Consider the following 20,065-nt stretch of genomic DNA (forward strand, 5'->3'; position numbering starts at 1 on the left):
AGCTTTTGTATTTGGAACCGTTAATGTTGCGATTGAAACACCAACTGTAAATTACATGTCGGTTCTTTAATAAATCTATATATTTTTAGAATTGTCTCACATAGTACTTCTGTATTAAACTCCCAAACTCAATCTCTGTACGCTCTTTGGTGAGGAGTTGCAGAATTCTGGGGGAGTTTTCCGGACCCTCATAATATCCAGAACGTTACAGTCTAGCTAAACTTAAGAGTGCTATCTGGAGGATGGTAACATCTTCAGGTTGTTCCTTTCCTTTAGGGAGAGATAGTCTGGACCTTTAGACCCAATTAAGTGTCTTTAGGATTCGGCTACCTCTAACTTTAGTTGAAAGTGAACGTTTGGAGAATACGCCTGATCCAGGGTAGCCCAAAAGGGGCTAGAACTAGTAATTATCCCTTCAATCTCATTAAATGGCGGAACAGGCTTGAGGGGCCAAATGGCCTACTCCTGCTCCTATCTTCTATGTTTCATGAAAACCTGTACAGCTGTTCCTGACGAGGCACATTATTGTGTGCATCATTTTTCACTCTTGGTATATCAATATTACATTATGAATTAATAGTAAACTTAAAAGGGGGAAAAAGTCAGTATCGCCCATTTTGGGGCCCTAATATTGGCCGGGCGCAAAGTTTAGCGCCCGGCGCTAATTATTGCCTCCGACTGCAAAATTCGCCACTATCGCCCCTGGAGGTGATTTGAGCGTTAAATCAGGTGGCGCAAACGTCAGGGAGCGAGGCATTACCTCCGAACGCTACCGAAGCTCAGGTGATGCCAATTACCATGGAAGCCAGACAGACTGGCGCTATTCAGTTCTTAAAGGGGAGGGGCCATCTTGCTGACCAGACACACCCTGCTCATTCCAGCCCTGAATCTCAGCCTGGAGAGACCTCTAAAGCAATTGTGTTGGAAGCACTAATGGATATGCCCAGGGAAAGAGCTCGACGCTTAGGAACCTCAGAAGTGGTGCTGAGGGCCAAAACTCCTTAGGACAGCATTAAAACCAAAAATGTTGCCGACAAGAAAAGGCAGGACATGCCCACTTTTAAATAGCACTCCCCCAGCCCTTTCCTGACTTGAAAACGCCCCCCTCTACCTGCTGTTCTTAGCAGCAGCCGCTAAGGCTGGGGGCGTGACTCAATATCCGGTCCGGGGCGTTGCACGCTTGACTGACGTCACGATCTGCGGGCGCAGGAGATCGTGTTTAGCGCCGCCGCAAAATGACTGGTCAATTTCGTGAGCGGCGCTAAAATTGCCGTGCTCAGGCGCTAAGTTCCTAGCGCCCCATTAGCGCCTCCCCAGAGGCGCTAACGGGAGGTGCTAACCAACCGAATTATTCCCCCAAATTATTTTCGCAAGACATCTGCTGCTTTCTTGGGGGAGGTGGGGAAAAGAGAAGACATTTTATGTGTTTTTGAAACATCTTTTCCTTCACAGTTCTGGATAAAATAATGAAAATCAAGTATTTCTGTACTGTGTAACATTTGCATATTGAATTATCATTGGCCTGCAGGCATCTGTAAGGACTACTATTGTTTTGAAGATCCAGGCTAGGGGCCCTAGCGCCATCTTTTCCCCACTGTGCTGTATGAATAAAATCATCAGACCTAATGCTTAAATAAAGAGTTAAACTGTAATACTCCGTTGTCCTGCAATTTATTATTTTTGTACAAAGTGTGCAAAACAAGACATGGTATCAGAACAGGGAGTTGAAATGGACATCGTTGGAGCTCCCTTGCCTCGAATGGATTGGAAATCTTTGAACTTACCTGTAGAATGGCGCAAGTTCAAGCAACACATGGAGTTGATGTTCTCGGGTCCGCTGAAAAGCAAAGGGGAGGAAGAAAGATGCAGCTACCTACTCCTGTGGATCGGAGAAAAAGGGGGAGACATTTTTAACACATGGTCTCTCACCGTGGATGAAGCAAAGGTACTGAAAAGTTATTTTGACCGTTTTGAATCATATGTGATGCCCAAGACAAATACGATATTCGCTCGGTACAAGTTTCAGGAGAAAGTACAAGGAGCTAGTGAGTCGTTTGAACAGTTTGTGACTGAGTTAAAACTGCTGGTAAAAGACTGTGAATATGCAGATAAAGATGAGATGGTAAGAGACCGCATCGTGTTTGGAATACATTTAGCTAAAGTGAGAGAGAAACTTCTGAATGTTGGGTCCGGGCTAACGCTGGACAAAGCTATGGACATAGCTAGATCGCATGAGCTAGCCCAAGCACAGTTGAAAACCATAACCGGTGCCACGAGCAGCTCACGTGAACAGACAGTGCACGCAGTTAATAGACACACAATAAAGAACACCGCCCAGAGAGCGTGTTTCAGAACAGAAAGAACAGAGAGAGTTCTAAACATGAGCGACACAGACATAAAATGCTTCAAAAACTGTGGGTATTGTGGAAACAAGGTGCATGGGGAAAAGGAGCAATGCCCTGCCAAAAGAAGGCAATGTGCTAAATGTGGTAAATGGAACCACTTTACTAAAGTTTGCAGGACTGTTTTTGGAAAGCAGTACACACAGTGAGTGACAGCCAAATGCCAGATAGCGAGCCAAATGCAGAGGAACTGTTTATTGATTCTGTGTCACAGAAAAAACAAATTTCAGAAACTGAGCAAGCCTTTGCCGATATTGAGATAGGAAAACAGGGCACAGAGCTTAAGTTTAAACTAGACACTGGAGCTCAGGTTACTGTAATTCCTCTGAGTGAGTATCACAGCTTGAAGGATGAGTGTGAGCTACAGCCCACCTCACGCAAACTGACCAGCTATGGGGATGAGCAGCTCATTGTAAAAGGCACATGCGTGATGAAATGCAAGTACAAAGAAAGCGACATGATGTTGGACTTTTACATTATTGACACTCGAGCACCTCCAGTGCTAGGTCTAAAGGCATGTTTAGACATGGACCTCGTCAAGCTAGTGCTATCATTGACAGCACCAGTTGAGAAGCAGACAGTCATGGAGGAGTTTGCTGATGTTTTCAAAGGAATCGGACTATTCCCAGGTGAATGCACTATTCACATTGACCCAGCAGCAACCCCTGTGGTTTGTCCACCGAGAAGAATACCCCTTGCTCTATGTAGTCGCCTGAAGGAGGAGCTGCAGAGCATGGAGAATACAGAAATAATCATCCAGGAAACAGAACCGACAGAGTGGGTCAACGCGTTAGTAGTAGTTGAGAAACCACGTATAGGCAAGCTCAGAGTCTGTCTCGACCCCAGAGATTTAAACAAGGCTATTAAATGCCCTCACTACCCTCTACCAACGCTAGATGACATCACACCCAAGCTAGTGGGAGCACGTTACTTCAGTGTAATGGACGCACGATCAGGATACTGGACTATCAAGCTCACGGAAGAGTCATCTAAGCTAACAACGTTCAACACACCATTTGGACGGTACCGATTTCTGCATTTACCATTTGGTCTTATCTCAGCTCAGGATGAATTCCAGCGGAAGATCGACGAAACCTATGAAGGCCTCGACGGAGTAGTCACAATCGTAGATGACATCCTCATCTATGGCAGGAATAGAGAGGAACATTTCAGGAACCTCTGTGCGATGCTACAAAGATCACGGGAGAAAGGTATCCGGCTCAACCCCGAGAAAAGCATAATCGGATCCACCGAGATCAGTTATTTCAGGCATCGCCTCTCAACTGATGGCATTAAGCCGGATCCAGAGAAAATCTCCGCCATCAAGAAGATGGAGCCGCCGAAGAACCGCGCAGAACTAGAGACAGTACTAGGCATGGTTAACTACTTAGCCAAGTTTGCCCCGAGCCTCTCCAAAATCAATGCACCCATGCGTCAGTTGCTCAAACAATCCAATGAGCTCCTGTGGGACAAAGAACATGACACAGCATTTCAGAAAATGAAAGACCTAATCACCAGAGAACCAGGACCAGTTCTTGCCTACTTCGACCCCAACAAAGAGGTCAGACTACAAGTGGGCGCGTCAAAGTACGGACTAGGCGCAATATTATTGCAAGAAGGAAAGCCCATCGGCTACGCTTCCAGATCTCTCACAGACAGTGAAATCAACTATGCTCAAATCGAGAAAGAGCTATATGCAATTCTGTTTGGAAGTAAGCGTTTCCACCAGTACGTCTAAGGATGACAAGTCATTGTGGAATCCGACCACAAGCCCCTCGAGTCAATCATGAGGAAACCACTAGCCGCAGCCCCACCAAGGCTACAGAGAATGATCCTTCAGCTACAGAAGTACGACTTCACAATCATTCACCATCCAGGTAAAGACATTCCTGTCGCAGACACGCTCTGCAGAAAGTGTCTTAGCTACCAGGACAGCAGCCTCAGTGAAGGCATGGATGTGCAGGTGCACATGGTGTACAACAGCTTACCTGTGAGTGACTCAAAACTGAATGAGATCCGAGCAGTAACAGAGAAAGAGGCACAACTCACACTGCTCAGCAAAGTCATACATGAAGGATGGCCTGAGGAAAGGAGGAAATGCCCTCAGAGCATATCTGAATTCTGGAACCACAGAGACGAACTGTCACAAATCAACAGAATCGTCTTCAAAGGGGAGAAAATCATCATTCCTACCAGTCTCAGAGAAGAGATGTTGACAAAAATTCATGCTGGACATATGGGCATGGAAAAATGCAAACAAAGAGCACGTGACATTATGTTTTGGCCCGGAATGTGCAAACACATTGAGGACATTGTCGGAAAATGTTCCATTTGTCTAGAACACCGCCCATCAAATGTCAAAGAGCCCATGATACCTCACCGTATCCCAGACTGGCCCTGGCAGGTTGCGGCAACGGATTTGTTCACATGGAACAACGAGGACTACATAGTGACTGTTGATTACTACAGCAGATTTTTTGAACTGGACAAGCTTCACAGCACCACATCTGCAGCTGTGATCCACAAGCTAAAGGCAGCCTTTGCCAGGCATGGCATGGTAGAGAATTTAGTCTCAGACAATGGCCCCCAATACAAATCAAAAGAGTTTGAGTCATTTGCCAAGGCATGGGATTTCACACATGTCACATCAAGCCCACATTACCCTCAAAGTAATGGCCTTGCTGAAAAAACTGTCCAGATTGCAAAAACACTCATGGACAAAGCCAAAGCGGACAAAAGAGACCCCTACATCAGTCTCCTTGAGTACCGCAACACTCCAGTTGACAACTTCAAGTCACCAGCACAGCTGTTGATGAGCCGCAGACTTCGCTCAATCCTTCCAAGCACGAACCAGCAGCTGCAGCCTGAGGTCGTCAGCTGCAAGCAAGTGCATGCAAAACGTGTAGAGACAGCAACACCAAAAGAGATACTATGACAGGTCAGCTAGACTACTGCCGCCGCTGCACAATGGAGAATCCATCAGAATCCAGGAGCATGACTACTGGAAGCCAGCAGTCGTCATCCAGCCAGCTGACACTGAGCGATCGTATCACGTCCGCACCCCAGGACAGGTGTACCGCCGCAATCGCAGGCACCTCCTGAACACCAAGGAACAACACCGTCATTCCGACGAGAGGATCAGTTCAACAGAGTGTGATGAACAGACCAATACACAAAACACATCATACTTACCTGAACCTAAACCTAAACCTGAATTGTTGACCGATTCAGGAGCATGCTCCTTTTCATACCACACAAGGTCGGGACGAGAGGTCAAGCCTAGAGTTATCCTTGACTTGTGATCTGTCAAAGGGTGTAGGCGGATCGCTGCCCTAAAAAAATACTGTACATCGTTATTGAAACGTTGAGATGTTTTCAGTGCTAGTTAAATGCTGAGTTTACTTATATGTTTGTGCTACCGAGAACATTATGTAGAAGGTTTAAAAGTAATGCATAACATTTTTCTTTTAAAAGAAAGGGGATGTAACATTTGCATATTGAATTATCATCGGCCAGCAGGCATCTGTAAGGAATACCTATTATATTCACATGTGATTACATGCTGAGTTGTCATTGGCCTGCAGGCATCTGTAAGGACTACTATTGTTTTGAAGACCCAGGCTAGGGGTCCTAATGCCATCTTTTCCCCACTGTGCTGTATGAGTAAAATCATCAGACCTAATGCTTAAATATAGAGTTAAACTGCAATACTGTGTTGTCCTGCAATTTATTATTTTTGTACAAAGTGTGCAAAACAAGACATGCTGCAGCAGATGAACAATCAGAAAGTTTGGAGACTAAAGGACACACACAGAACAAAAACAACCCGGCCTGCATTTGTATTTCAGGGAACATACCAATAATACTCAGCCTCTGATATCAGCCAATGAAAGCCATTCCGCTGTCACTCATATTGATTTAAGCTGTATTTACGTCTTTTAAACTCGGAAGTGAAGTCTAAATAGCAACTAAAATTAGTTTGGAAGGAAGCAAATAAAAGAGCTAAAAAGTATGTTGAAGTCACATTTTCAAAAATGCTTAGGATTTAACGTCACACTATATTCTTTTCTGTTATGAATCCCATAACCTCTACTGTATTGCATTTTTAAATAGAAATGATTTTACTATTAATAACATAGTAAAAAGGGGGCATTAATGGGCCAAAACAGCATATAGAGTTAAAAATACAGCAGTCACTTAACAATTTGAAGCTTCCAGTCTATATTATAAGGGCCTTCTTCAACCTTTAATAGTTCACCAAATAAAGACATGGAGCTTCTGGAGGAACAGGTGTTAGACAAGTGCTGTCAGACACTTCAAATACCCAGCACGATTAATTTAACAGCTCAGGATTCCTTCCCAACAACCTCCTTTTCTTTAATTTGAAGTGGTAAGAATCAGATCTAAAAAGTTATTAAAAATTGTCAGCAGCTCACAATTAAGAGGTAGAAAAACATGATTTCTTTAAACATTGAAGGACTCAAGCGACATTGTTTACAAATTGTGCAAAACAGGAGATTAGGACGTTTGGCTAGTTCTGACGAAGGGTCCCATAGCTTTCTCTTTCAAACTTTGAGTGACTTGTAGGGGGGAATTTTAAGCCCCCCCCACCCCACAGGACGGGCTTAAGATTTCAAAAATTGGAACCACGACCCCTCAACCCGCTTCTAACGCGCCCACTTCTGGTTTTAACGGAGGCAGGTTGGGGGGTGGGCGACCAACCTGCCCTCCAGAGGCGGATATGTAATTGAAATATTGTGAAGCGGCTGCATGCCCCAAATTTTACCACAGTTTTAAATTTAAGTGCTGCGGGCCGGGTTTCCCAGGGCTCAGGAAATCCAGCAGCTGAAGGGAGGCGAGAACAGTCCAATGCAGCAGGTAAGTGCCTTTCCAGCACTGCATCGGCCATCTCATCCCACCCCTCCCCGGCCTATCTGATCTCTTGGCCTTTCCCAACCCCTCCCCCGCGACCTCCACAATCTCTCCCTCCCTACTCTCTGCTCCCCAGCTGTAGTCTACCTTTCAATCTGGCTGGCTGCTGGACAATAAATGGAGAAAGACATTTTAAATGAGGTCCCACCGTTAAATTCGCAGGACCTCAATGTTACCCGCATTCCGCTACAACTCTCCCGCTCCCTCCACACCTCCCCACCAATATCGGGGCCATAATTTCTGTTTGTATTTCAGATTAGAGCTTTTCTCTATAGTGTGTTAGGGTAAAGACAATAGTTAGCTTGAGAGGGAAACAATCAATAAGTCCTAAAACCCCATAGTTGGAGAATTCGTTGTCTATAGACCACATGTTTGGCAGTTAATGTTTTTATACAAGCGTTAGAAATAAAAAAAATAATTCTTTGTTCAGATAAATAAATATAGACTTTTTTTTCCCAGCTGGTTTTCATGAAAAGTGGGGACAAACATTAGAAAAGGCATACATCATTTTCATGATAATGATGCATATCTAGATGATTTACATCACTGTATAGTGTATTTATAAACAAAATGAAAATTGCCAAACAATTTTATTTGAAGACATTGGCCTGTTTAAATTCAACATTACTAAAAGAGCTTTTAAAGGATTTTAAAAAAAACCATTGTAGCCAGCTTAGTATTCTAACTATTGCTGTAAAGCTGTAAGAAGAGAGAGGTGGGGGTACCCTTCAAGCTGAATTATTAAAGCAATGTTACAAAATAAAGTTTAATCCACTGGGTATACTTCAGTATGAATTAAGCAATGAACAAGCCCTTGAGTTCTGTTAAGTTACTGTTTAGCAGACTAAAGATACAAAAGGAGGCCACATTTGGTTTACTTTATTTTCCTTCTATCGGAGTTTCTGACTGCATACAGTTGTCACGATGCTATTTAGTACATCAACTGTTCCTGAATTGATAGACAAACAAAATGGTAGTAATTCGAAGGGAATGTCTTTCGGTTTACTTTCCATTAACTTGTGTTATGTCCTGTCATATTGTCAGAATATATAAACAACAGGATACCACTGGGAACTCTAAGAAATGTAGTTTCATTCATCAACTGAAGCTCCTGAGTGGCACATTCACTAAACAGTGCACAAATGCATTGTCCTGTGGGACTTGGCTCATTGCTGACCCTCCAGCCTGTATAATAAACCACATGCTTACCTCAGAAAAAAGGTGTTCAGGACCAGGCGTCATTAGAAGTCGATCAAGCATACCAAACTAGATCCAAGTGTGTCACTTGCTCTGGCAGGAACAGTTCTGTCTCGGACGCAGGACACAAGTATATCCACTGCTGCAACCAGCAGAAACTATGTGCTGCTAGCTTTTTACACCTCTTATTCAGGGGCCTTACTTCCTGTACAGAATTAGGTCTGGCTCACAGCTGCTGGAGCGTTGTCAGGAAATGTAGTGATGAATCTGCTTCAGCTGTTCATCTGATCCAGCTTCTGCTTTAAGTTAGAACTTAGAACCAAAAGTCCTGTCAATGTAAATTAAGAGGCAAGGTGGGAGGAACGCACTCCAGTCACAGTGATGTGGATCCACCCAGGCGAGCTGATGATTGTTGTCAGCGAAGAATAACATTTCATTAGTGCTTAATACATGCCCCTGAGCATGCAGATGTTGAATAAGGCTAATGACTGCTCCAACCTTTGACCTTCTTTTAATAAACAACTACTGAGAAAACAATTAGCTCAGCCAACCAAAACTGCAATAGCTAGCCATGATTGATGGTAGTGGCACAAGCAGCTGTGCCGTGTTAGCAGTATTATTTTTGAAAATGCTTTTAGTTTTTTTCTGTGAATAAGTCGCTAGACTCCAACAAAACAATCTACATAGGATTACATTAGATAAACGGCACAGAAACAGGTCATTTGGCCCACCCAGTTCATGCCAGCGTTTACGCTCCACTCGAGCCTCCTCCCGTCTTTCCTCATCTAAATCTATCAGCGTAACCCTCTATTCCCTTTTCCCTCAGATGCTTGTCCAGCCTCCCCTTAAATGCATCCATACTATTTGCTTCAACCACTCCCTGTGGTAGCGAGTTCCACATTCTCACCACTCTTTGGGTAAAGAAGTTTCTTCTGAATTCCCTGTTGGATTTCCTGGTGACTATCTAATATTGATGGCCTCTAGTTATGCTCTTCCCCACAAGTGGAAACATTCTATCTGTATCCACTCTTATCAAAATTTGTCATAATTTTAAAGACCTCTATTAGGTCACCCCTCAGCCTTCTTTTTCAAGTGAAAAGAGAGCCAGCCCCTCCATTCGTTCCTGATATGTATACCCTCGCATTTCTGGTATCATCCTTGTAAATCTTCTCTGCACCCTCTCCATTGCCTCTATATCCTGATCACAAGCTATGAAAGCTTTCTGGAAGTTGTTTTAAATATTCTGAACATTGTTAATATTATAGAGCCCTTATAAAATTGCAGATTCATGTGTTTGTTATGTGGCAATCACACCAGAACAGTTAAAATTTGTGAATGATCACTACTGCTAATAACCCGATGCCCTACTATAGATATTGAACTGAACTACAGCTGGGATGAGACACTAAACCTAACTAGAACAATACCCTAATACAAAAGCAAAATACTGCGGATGCTGGAAATCTGAAAAAGCGCTGGAATAATCAGGTCAGGCAGCATCTGTGGAGACTGTGGAGAGAGAAACAGTTAACGTTTCAGGTCGATGACCTTTCATCAGAACCTTTCATCAGACCCAATAATCCCCTACTTACTAATTCATACTAGTGTCTGCTAGAACATGGGGGGAAACATTCGGTTGATTTGCGCCTCCCATTAGCGCCCTAAGAGGGCACTAACGGGGCGCAAAGCAACTAGCGCCTGGGCGCGGCGCCACTAACGCCTCCCGCGAAATTCAGCGGGAGGTTAAAGGCGGCGGTAACCATTAGCGCCCCGCGGCGTTGCGCTTTCGGCGATGACATCATCGCTGTGCGCAGCGCCCCGCTCATGCCCCAGATGTGATCTTCGGTAGCGCCCCCTGATTTACCGTCGGACGCTATGTCCGACAGGGTCAGGGGGCCCGACCTGCGGCCGGGGCAGCGCAAATTAAAGGGGAGGTGCCGGGGGGCCATTTTTGTTGCTGGCCGCCTACCAGCATCTGCCCCCGTTGCTGTCCCCGGCCTCCTGTGCAGCCCCCCCATGGAGTGCTGGCTGTGCTCCGTGAGCCCGGCAATTCTCGAGTGCCGGGTTCTTTTGCCGGCACTCCGATCCCTGGTGGCCCAGCTGGGCCCCAGGTTGCGCTGTGCTAGGCTCCTCCCCATGAATAAGGGGGGGGGGGGAAGGCCTGCATTATCGCTGCGTGATGTGCCGGTGCGGGTGGTGCTGCAGCATGTAGCGCCGCGATATTCACTCGGGGCGCTTCCGGTAATGCCCTGCCTCGCTCTTGGGGTGCTACCAGTGAATTTCGGGCATGGGGGTGCTAACTTTTTCAGGGTGCTAAAAGTAGCGTCCCGTCGAAGTTAGCACCCCAAAGGGGGCGGGTCCCAATTTTGCCCCCATGATCTCTGAGAACATGAAGCAATGTGCAGTTTGTCATCAAACAATATTTCAACTATAAACTAGAATGCTCGCCCTAAAGCCCTCTATCTTGCTATTTTTCTCCCCGTCTTCAAAAATCTCCTGAAAACATCCTTCCAGTTTGATGAAGCAATTCGCGACTCTAGCAAGCTATTAAAGATATGAGCAAGGGGCTCGCATAGCACCTGTCCCAAATCTTAAAGGCCCTTGGGTTGATGTTATATCAATGAGAAACATGAGTGGTCCCAGCACCGAGCCCTGGGACATCCCACTCAGCGATTCCCCAAACCATGACATAAGTCCTGTAATAAGTATTTGTTGTTTACTGCCTTTCAACCTGTTTGTTTAATCCATTTCCAGGGTTTACCCTAATCCCTTCACCTTTGAATTTGTTAAATAGCCTTACATGAGGGCCTTTTTTGAAGCCTAGGTACGCAATGGCTTCCCACAGTCCACTTGGGTTGTTACTTCCACAAAGAGGTTGAGGAGGTTGTTCAGGCATTATCTTACCTTTCTGAATCCATGTTAGCAACTGTTTATTTAACAGATTATTGTTATACAGATACTCCTCCAAGCTCATTCTTCATGAGTGATTCTACTAATTTACATGGAATGGAGGTGAGGCTAATGTGTCTGTAGTTGCAGGTGTCTATTTTATCCCCCTTTTGAATATGGGCTATATTGGTTGGTTTTCAATCTACTGGGTGCTTCTCGGTGTCCAGTAATTCCCTCATAATGATCATCAGTGTCTCACAAATCTCTTCTCGATGTCTCTTTCAGCACACTGGGATAAATACTAGCTGTCCCTGGTGATTTGTTTGTTTTGAGCCATTTTTCTAAGACTTCTATTTCATTTAATTATTTATCTTACTTTAGTTATCTCTGTTTGGGGAGGCCATGTTGCTTGTGAATACTTGGAGAAAGTGATTATTTAGAATATTAACTATCTTCTGCTCATCCTCAGTTTTGATTCTACTTGCACCTTTTATGGTTTCCACCTCTTCTTTGACTGCCCTCCTACCGTTACCAAAAGAATCTTTGCTATAGTAGTTATCCTCTGCTGCTATACTTTTTTCTACACCTTACTTCGCCCCTCCAATCATCTTTTTTAACTTGTATCTGTATATGCTTTTATTTCTCCCAGTGAACCCCTTCCTATTTTTCTCTGCAAGATTTGTAGAGGCTATGTTTCATCTTTATTTTGTTTATAAATCCATTTTGGGTTTCATTTGTTTAGGTATTAGCTTTTGGTACATATTTATCCTGCATGTTCAGCATTATAGCTTTAAAGGTGTTCTACTTGTCCTCTCCTGAAATTATGTTCCACCAATCCATTTGCTTTAGTTGTTCCCTCAATTCACTGAGTTTAGCCTTTTTGAAGTTATATACCTGTCTTAGGGATTTCTGACTCCCAGATCATGGTTATCTTCATCAAATTATGGTTGCTGTCCCCACTGGTTCGAAGACTTCCATTTCCTGTCTATTCTCTGCATCTTCTGCAAATCCTAGGTCAAGAGGACACTGCCTTTGTTGCTTCCTTTACTACTGGGTCATAAAACAATCATGCATTACATTTACCAGCTCTGACTCAAGACAACTTGGGTTTTCCTAATTTATTTTAGATTCATTGAAGTCTCCCATTAAAATAACTTTCCTGTTCTCACATACTCTTCCTATTTCTTTGTGGAGCAACTTGTCCTCCTCATGCTGGCTTGGGGGGGTGGTGGGTGGGGGCAGGGGAGTCTGTAGCACACCCCTACTGTTAGCTTGGGTTTTGTTGCATTAGTTTTGGGTGCAATCTGGAATCTGTAGCTTACCCCTTACCACAGGATCAAGCCTGTTTACCTCCCACATGTCCCAGATATATAGGGCTGCACTAGCACCTTTATGTCCTGCTTTTTCTGAACACGCTACACTCCTGAATGGTCTATTCATTTTCATTCTCATTATTTAGCCATGTTTCTGATATTGGCACTACATCGCAGTTCCCTGTTGCCACAACAGCCTCCACTTCATGTATATTATTCCTAGTGCTTCTAGCATGTATTTGCACCTTGATATGGATCTACCCATGTTCAGATCCACCAGTGACTGCTTGCACTTGGCGTCCAATTCATGTATGCCTCTCTGGATTACTGTTTCCGCGCCTAACCGGTTGACTGTCTTTTCCTTCACAATCTGTCTCTGTACAGATCCTTTTTTCTCCCTGTCCTCTCCCACCACCTATCTAGCTTAATTGATCCATGATAGATGCCTCAAAGTTCTTCAGAAGTCGCTCTGTTGCTACTTGATTTAGATGTAACCTGTACTAGGCCTTGTTGTTCCAAAAATGTTCCTAGTTATTTAAATTGCTAACTGTACTGTCATAACATGTTGCGGATGTAGTTAAATAAAGTGACTTATTACCAGTACATAGTATGTTTTGTCATGTCCTTAAGGTGACCTACGTTTTAATTGGTAACTATTGCCCGGTTGTTTCACAGTAAGATCTGCTGCCGTGGTCTTTTCTTGGTTAATTAAGTCATTTTTATGTGGAGGTGGCTTGAGAGCAAAGGAATGCAATTTCACTAAGGGCACCTCATTCTGGACACAATTTCTAAACCACCTTTTCCTGCTCTCAATGATAGAAGACCAAGAACAGTAATGCACCTCTCTTTAGGAGACATTTTCCAAACGTCTCCCAGTGGGGAACTCAAATCAAAAACAGAAAAGCTGAAATTGCTGGAAATCTGAAATAATAACAAAATGCTATAAATACGCAGCAAATCAGTCAGCACCTATAAAGTGAAAAGACAGCTTAACATTTTGGATGTATACCATTCCTCAGAATGGAAATCAGCTGTATTTGGCGTGAATTACAGTTTGATTCCCACAAAGCACACTTGAACAGATACCAATGAAACCAGCATTCCATTTCCTTGCAAAAAGCTTTAAAAAGGACTGAAATAAGGCACAGCAGATGACCTGCAGAAGTAAATTGACCTGGTCAATCTAATACAAATGCATGTTATTCAAACTAAGTTTCCACTTGTTTAGCTTGATTTGTGGCACAAACTGGTACAGAAATAATAACAACTTGTATTTATATAGCGCCTTTAAGTAGTAAAACGTCCCAAGGCACTGCACAGGAGTATTATAAGACAGAAAATTTGACACCAAGCCACATAAGGAGATATTAGGGTAGATGACCAAAAGCTTGGTCAAAGAGGTAGATTTTAAGGAGCATCTTAAAGGAGGAAAGGGAGGTAGCGAGGCGGAGAGGATTAGGCAGGGAACTCCAGAGCTTAGGGCCTAGACAGCTGAAGGCTGTTTGAGCGATTATAATCAGGGATGCTCAACAGGACAGAATTAGAGGAGCGCCGATATCTCGGGGGGGTTGTGGGGCTGGAGGAGATTACGGAGATAGGGAGGTGCGAGGCCATGGAGGGATTTGAATACAAGGATGAGAATTTTTAAATCAAGGCGTTGTTTAAACAGGAGCTGTGTTTTCGGATGATTTCGCCGAGGGGTAGCATGTAGATGAGAAATAGGAAGGGGCCAAGGATAGATCCTTGGGGGACACCAAAGGTAATAATGCAGGAACGGGAAGAGAAGCCATTGCAGGTGATTTTCTGGCTGCGATTAGAGAGATAAGAATGGAACCAGGCGAGTGTAGTTCCACCCAGCTGGACGACGGTGGAGAGGCGTTGGAGGAGGATTCAGTGGTCAGCCATGTCAAAGGCTGCAGACAAGACAAGAACGATGAGGAGGGATAGTTTACCTTTGTCACAGTCACAAAGGATGTCATTTGTGACTTTGATGAGAGCCGGTTTGGTACTGTGACAGGGGCGGAAACCTGATTGGAAGGATTCAAACATGGAATTGTGGGAAAGATGGGCACGGATTTGCAAGGCGACAACACGTTCAAGGACTTTGGAGAGGAAAGGGAGGTTGGAGATGGGGGGGGGGGGATAGTTCGCAAGGACGGAGGGGTCAAGGGTTTTTTTTTTAGGAGAGGGATGATGACAGCAGATTTGAACGAGAGAGGGACAGTATTTGAGGAGAGAGAACTGTTAACAATGTCAGCTAACATGGGAGCCAGAAAAGGAAGGTGGGTGGTCAGCAGTTTGGTGGGAATAGGGTCGAGGGAACAGGAAGTGGGTCTCATGTACAAGATGAGCGCGGAGAGGTCATGAGGGGAGATCGGTGAGAAACTAGAGAAAGATGTGAGTTCAGGGCTAGGGCAGCGGGGAACCTTAGAGGAAGTTTGGCCTGGTGGGCTAGGGGAAGGAAGGGTAGTGACAGAGGCAGCTGAACGGATGGTCTCAATCTTAGAGACAAAGAAGTCCATGAGCTCCTCACACTTGTTGTCGGAGGTGAGGGTGGAGGAGACAAGGGAGAGGGGTTTAAGAAGACGGTTAGCAGTGGCGAATAGAAGCCGAGGTTTATCTTTACATTCCAGAATTATCCTGGAATAGTGAGCAATTTTGGCAGACGAGAGCAGGACCCGATAATGCTTTATGTGGTCCAGCCAGATCTGGCGGTGAATGGCTGAACCAGTTGTCCGCCATATCCGTTCAAGTCTGCGTCCCTTGGACTTAAGGGAGCGAAGATGAGGACTGTACCAGGGGGAACGGCCAGGGTGAGAGAGGGTAATTGTTTTAATAGGGACTAGGGCATCAAATTGGTGGTGAGAGTGAGGTTGAGCAGATCGGTAGCTGCAGAAATGTTGTGCTGAATGGAGGGCCAAAGGCTCGACAGTTGGGATTTCATAAGTGCAGTTGTAAGATAGTTGGGAGAGAGTTTTTCCAGGGGCGGACACAGAAGGAAGTAGGGTTGGGGGTATGTGGGTGGAGAGCGATATGAGGAAGTGGTCAAGAGATGGCTTTATCTGTGATTGACACGATGGGAGTAGCGAAACCACGAGAGATGGCAAGGTCGAGGGGGTGGCCGTGTATATGGGTTGGGGACTTTACATGGAGGGAGAGATTAAGGGAGGATAGGAAGCTAGTGAACTCAGAGGAGAGCGGGCATGATGAATTGAGATGGAGGTTGAAATCACCAAGGATGAGAAGTCATTCGGTGCAGAGACTGAGGGAGGAAAACAGTGAAGATATCTTGGCAATAACATTTTTATGGTACTTGGGTGGGCGGTAGAGAATGAGAATTTTAAATGGGAAGTGAGAGGGGTGGAATAAGGTGAGATGCTCACAGGAGGAGAAACTGCCGGAGGAATAGGGGGAACAGACCAAGGTGTGATTTGGTGATCAGAGCCACACCACCACCATGGCGGTCTGAGCGGGGCAAGTGGTGGAAGGTATAGCCAGGTGGGGAGGCTTCATTTAAGGGTAAGGTGTCATCACCCCTCAACCAAGGTTCCATCAGGGCCATGATATCGATGCAATCATTCATGGTAAGCCCATGGATGGTAAGGGCCTTGTTCACAAGTGAATCGACATTCTGGAGGGAGATGTGGAAAGGGTCGGTGATGGCTGACCCACTGCCAGCGTCCACAGGGTCAGCGCTGGAGGAGGGGGGGTGGGGGTGGTGAGTTGGACGGGGAGGACATTGGCAAGATTTGCCCCTAGTGGGCACTCTGCGCAGGTAGGTCGATGAGAGAGTAGGATGGGACAGTTGGGGTTGCTGCTCGTAAGGCGGCAGCGACAAGTGCCTCGATGGGCCCTTCGTAGGATGCCAAGAGAGGCACAGAGGGAAGCTGTGGGCTTATCTAAAAGGGAGTGAAGCCTGGGACAGTGGCAGGAGAGTAGGAAGGTCGAAGAGTAATGAAGGATTGGGGTAGGGATTTGGGAGGGCAGAGTACCAGAGCGAGGAGAGATCAAAGGAGGCAAAACGACAGGAGATAGCGGTCAGGGAGGGATAGAGAGAAAAGGAAAAGGGGGAGAAAAAGTGGACAAGTATTGATTGGCTTGGGTCTGGAGCAGCAGCCAAAATGCGCACACGAATGGGCACAGGAAAAGCTCAAGTTACATAGGCCTGGTTAAATGTAATAATTAATGGGATACATATTTCCTGGTAGCAGGGAATAGGTTGGAGACAACAGTAGAGAGACCAGGGTCAAAGTCAGAGGTCCCATGGAGGGACAAAGCCGACGTAAGCAGGATGGAGCCGGCATGGAGCATCGACGAATCACTGTCCAAAGCAGGGGAGTGAAGTCCAGAAGCTATTTGAAGGGTAGAGAGTTTGAAGATGGAAGTTGTTGCCGTAGGAATGAGAGTCGGTAGCGGTGCAGAAAGATGATGGCGAAATTGATGCAAGTTGGAGGTCACCATAGGTCAAAGCGGCGGAGAAAAAGTAAAAACACAAGCCAGCGACCAGCAAAGCTGAAAACCAGTGGAACGAGTCACATGACAGCAAGTGAAACAGCAGCTGCTAGCTGAGAAACCAGAAGAGCCAGTTCAGCAGAGACACAGCCACAGCTTAAAAGTTAAAACATCTTTTAGCAGCAGAGATAGAGACACAGCAGGTAGGTCTTACAGTGTAATCCAGTGTGGTCCAGTGCACAAATGTAGTGGTGTAATCAAGTGTCGTTCAAAGCAGAAACGTAGTCTAGATGCCCAGAGAAGTACAGGAGATCGGAAACCAATTTGAGAAAAGAATTCAGCAGCATAAGACTTGAAGCGACTGAAAAGCAGAGCAGTCACAACCGCTGAGTCAAACAGTGTAGTCCGTAGAGTAGTCCTGTTGGTAGAGGAATCCAGCGTTGGAAGTCAAGTTTCAGCAGAGTTCTGGCAGTTGAAAAAGCTCAGTGAGAACAAAGTGGGAATAGGGTCAAGGGAGCAGGAATGGGTCTCATGGACAAGATGAGTGCGGAGAGGTCATGAGGGGAGATCGGAGAGAAATTGGAGAAAGATGCGAGTTCAGGGCTAGAGCAGGGGGGAACCTTAGAGAAAGTTTGGTTCGGTGGGCTAGGGGAAGGAAGGGTAGTGGCAGAAGCAGCTGATCGGATGGTCTCAATCTTAGAGACAAAGAAATCCATGAGCTCCTCACTCTTGTTGTTGGAGGAGAGGGGGGAGGAGAGGGGGGAGGGGGGTTTAAGAAGATGGTTAGCAGTAGATAATAGAAGCCGAGGGTTTATCTTTACATTCCAGAATGATTCTGGAATAGTGAGCAGTTTTGGCAGACAAGAGCAGGACCCAATAAATAAGATCTGGCAGTGAATGGGTAAACCAGTTGTCCACCAGATCCCTTCAAGTCTGCGTCTCTTGGACTTAAAGGAGCAAAGATGAGGGCCGTACCGGGGGAACAACCAGGGTGAGAGAGAGTAATGGTTGTCATAGGGACTAGGGCATCAAAGGTGGTGGTGAGGGTGTGGTTGAGCAGATCGGTAGCTATAATGCACCATTATATGACTGCCCATACTACTTTGCGCCACCCCACTTAATAAAGTGCTGAAGAAATAGACCAGACTAAGCAAAAATGCTAAAGGAATTGACAGAAAAGGGTCACTTGATAAATTAGCCTGAAAGAATTAAGGCAGTGTGAAGGTTGTATAAATAAATGCGAGCCCTAGTCTCATCAAGGTAGTTATTAATAAAAAGCATAGGTTGTTCTGGCTCTTGTACTGTTCGTGACCATTTACTAATTTACCAGTTATCCTACTTTTAGTGACATTATTGGAAACTTATACTTTCTGTAGTGAATAAATCACAGCCCAGGGGTGGGAGGGTGTGTTAGGGGTAGGGGGAGAATCTTCCTTTTCCTCCCAAAACAGGCACAAAGTCAGTGAAACAGCTGTGCTGCCTGCCCAAAGCTGGTGTCAGGAGGCCTGAACCATCTCTGGGTTTGTGCCTCATAGGCCCGCTGTTAAAAGCTTGCCAGTTGTGGAAAGATGGAAAGTCATCCGGTTTCTACGCTGAGCCGGCCGAGGGTGGGGATGGGGGACGGTAGAGGAGGTTAGGCCACGCAACACCTGATACAAATGGGCCGAGCGTTCGTGGTGCATGCTCCACCTATTGGTATCTGAAAATTGCAATCGGGGTCCTTCTACCAAAAGAGGACCCTCATTTGCATATTTAAGTAGCCTTCTGCTGGAAACAGGCAGGTGCTAACTCATGCTGGCTTACTGATCCACAGGAATCTTGTTTAATGTGAGTGAGTGCAGATATCACAGCCAAGTGCGACACACACACTTTCCATCAAAGGCCAATGAACAGAAATGGGAACCCTGGCTGATTTATCCTTCTCTGAGCAGCTTTATCATAAAATCATAGAAAGTTACAGCACGGAAGGAGGCCATTTCAGCCCATCGTGTCCGCGCCAGCCAACAAAGAGCTATCCAGCCTAATCCCACTTCCCAGCTCTTGGTCCGTAGCCCTGCAGGTTAGAGCATCCCAAGTGCACATCCAAGTACTTTTTAAATGTGGTTAGGGTTCCTGCCTCTACCATCCTTTCAGGCAGTGAGTTCCAGATCCCCGCAACCCTCTGGGTGAAGAAATTTCCTTTCAAATCCCCTCTAAACCTTCCCCCAATTACTTTAAATCTGCGCCCTCTGGTGTTTGACCCCAATGCTAAGGGAAATAAATCCTTTCTATCCACTTTATCTATGCCCCTCATAATTTTATACACCTCAATAAGGTCTCCCCTCAGCCTCCTCTGTTCCAAGGAAAACAGACCCAGCCTATCCAGTCTTTCCTCATAGCTAAGATTCTCTACACCCGGCAACATCCTTGTAAATCTCCCCTGCTTCCCAGCTGCATCAGCTGACTCAATAAAAGTCAGGGATTGAACCTGTGACCTTCCTGGTCTTATTATTCTTTTATTCATTCTTGGGTTGTGACCGTCACTGGCAAGACCGGCATTTATTGCCAATCCCTAGTGGTGCCTGGGCTGTCTTCTTGAACCGCTGCAGTCTGTGTAGTGAAGGTATTTTTTGCCAGGCTACTTCTGATGGCAATTAAGAGTCAGCCATCTTGGTGTGGGACTGGAGTCACATGTAGGCCAGAGTGGGGAAGGACAGCAGGTTTCCTTCCCTTAAGGAAATTAATGAAGCAGTTGGGTTTTATGACAATCCAGTAGCTTCATGGTCACATTTTTACTGACGCCAGCTTTTTATTTCCAGGTATTTTTTAAAAACTGAATTCAAATTCTCTAACTGCAATATGGATAAGTACCAGAGCTTTTAAATAAATGTTATTTATAAT

The 20,065-nt window shown here is 45.3% G+C and overlaps 1 protein-coding gene across 4 annotated transcripts in view; it reads right to left on the reverse strand.

Moving 5' to 3' along the window:
* Nucleotides 1-20,065, reverse strand: part of LOC147117127 (voltage-dependent L-type calcium channel subunit beta-2-like) — a 269,572-nt gene that overhangs the window by 186,496 nt on the left and 63,011 nt on the right. Inside the window, exon 1 of one of the 4 annotated variants that reach the window (XM_085987841.1) lies at nucleotides 8,544-9,032. The exons of the other annotated variants lie outside the window; for them this stretch is intronic. Within the exon in view, the coding sequence (XP_085843967.1) occupies nucleotides 8,544-8,594 (51 nt within the window). The 5' untranslated portion in view covers nucleotides 8,595-9,032. Of the gene's footprint in view, nucleotides 1-8,543; nucleotides 9,033-20,065 lie in introns of those variants that run through there. 4 annotated transcript variants of the gene reach the window in all.

This window comes from Somniosus microcephalus, chromosome 5, assembly GCF_052327205.1.
Source record: "Somniosus microcephalus isolate GS21.2 chromosome 5, FLI_Smic_1.0, whole genome shotgun sequence".
NCBI lineage: Eukaryota > Metazoa > Chordata > Chondrichthyes > Squaliformes > Somniosidae > Somniosus > Somniosus microcephalus.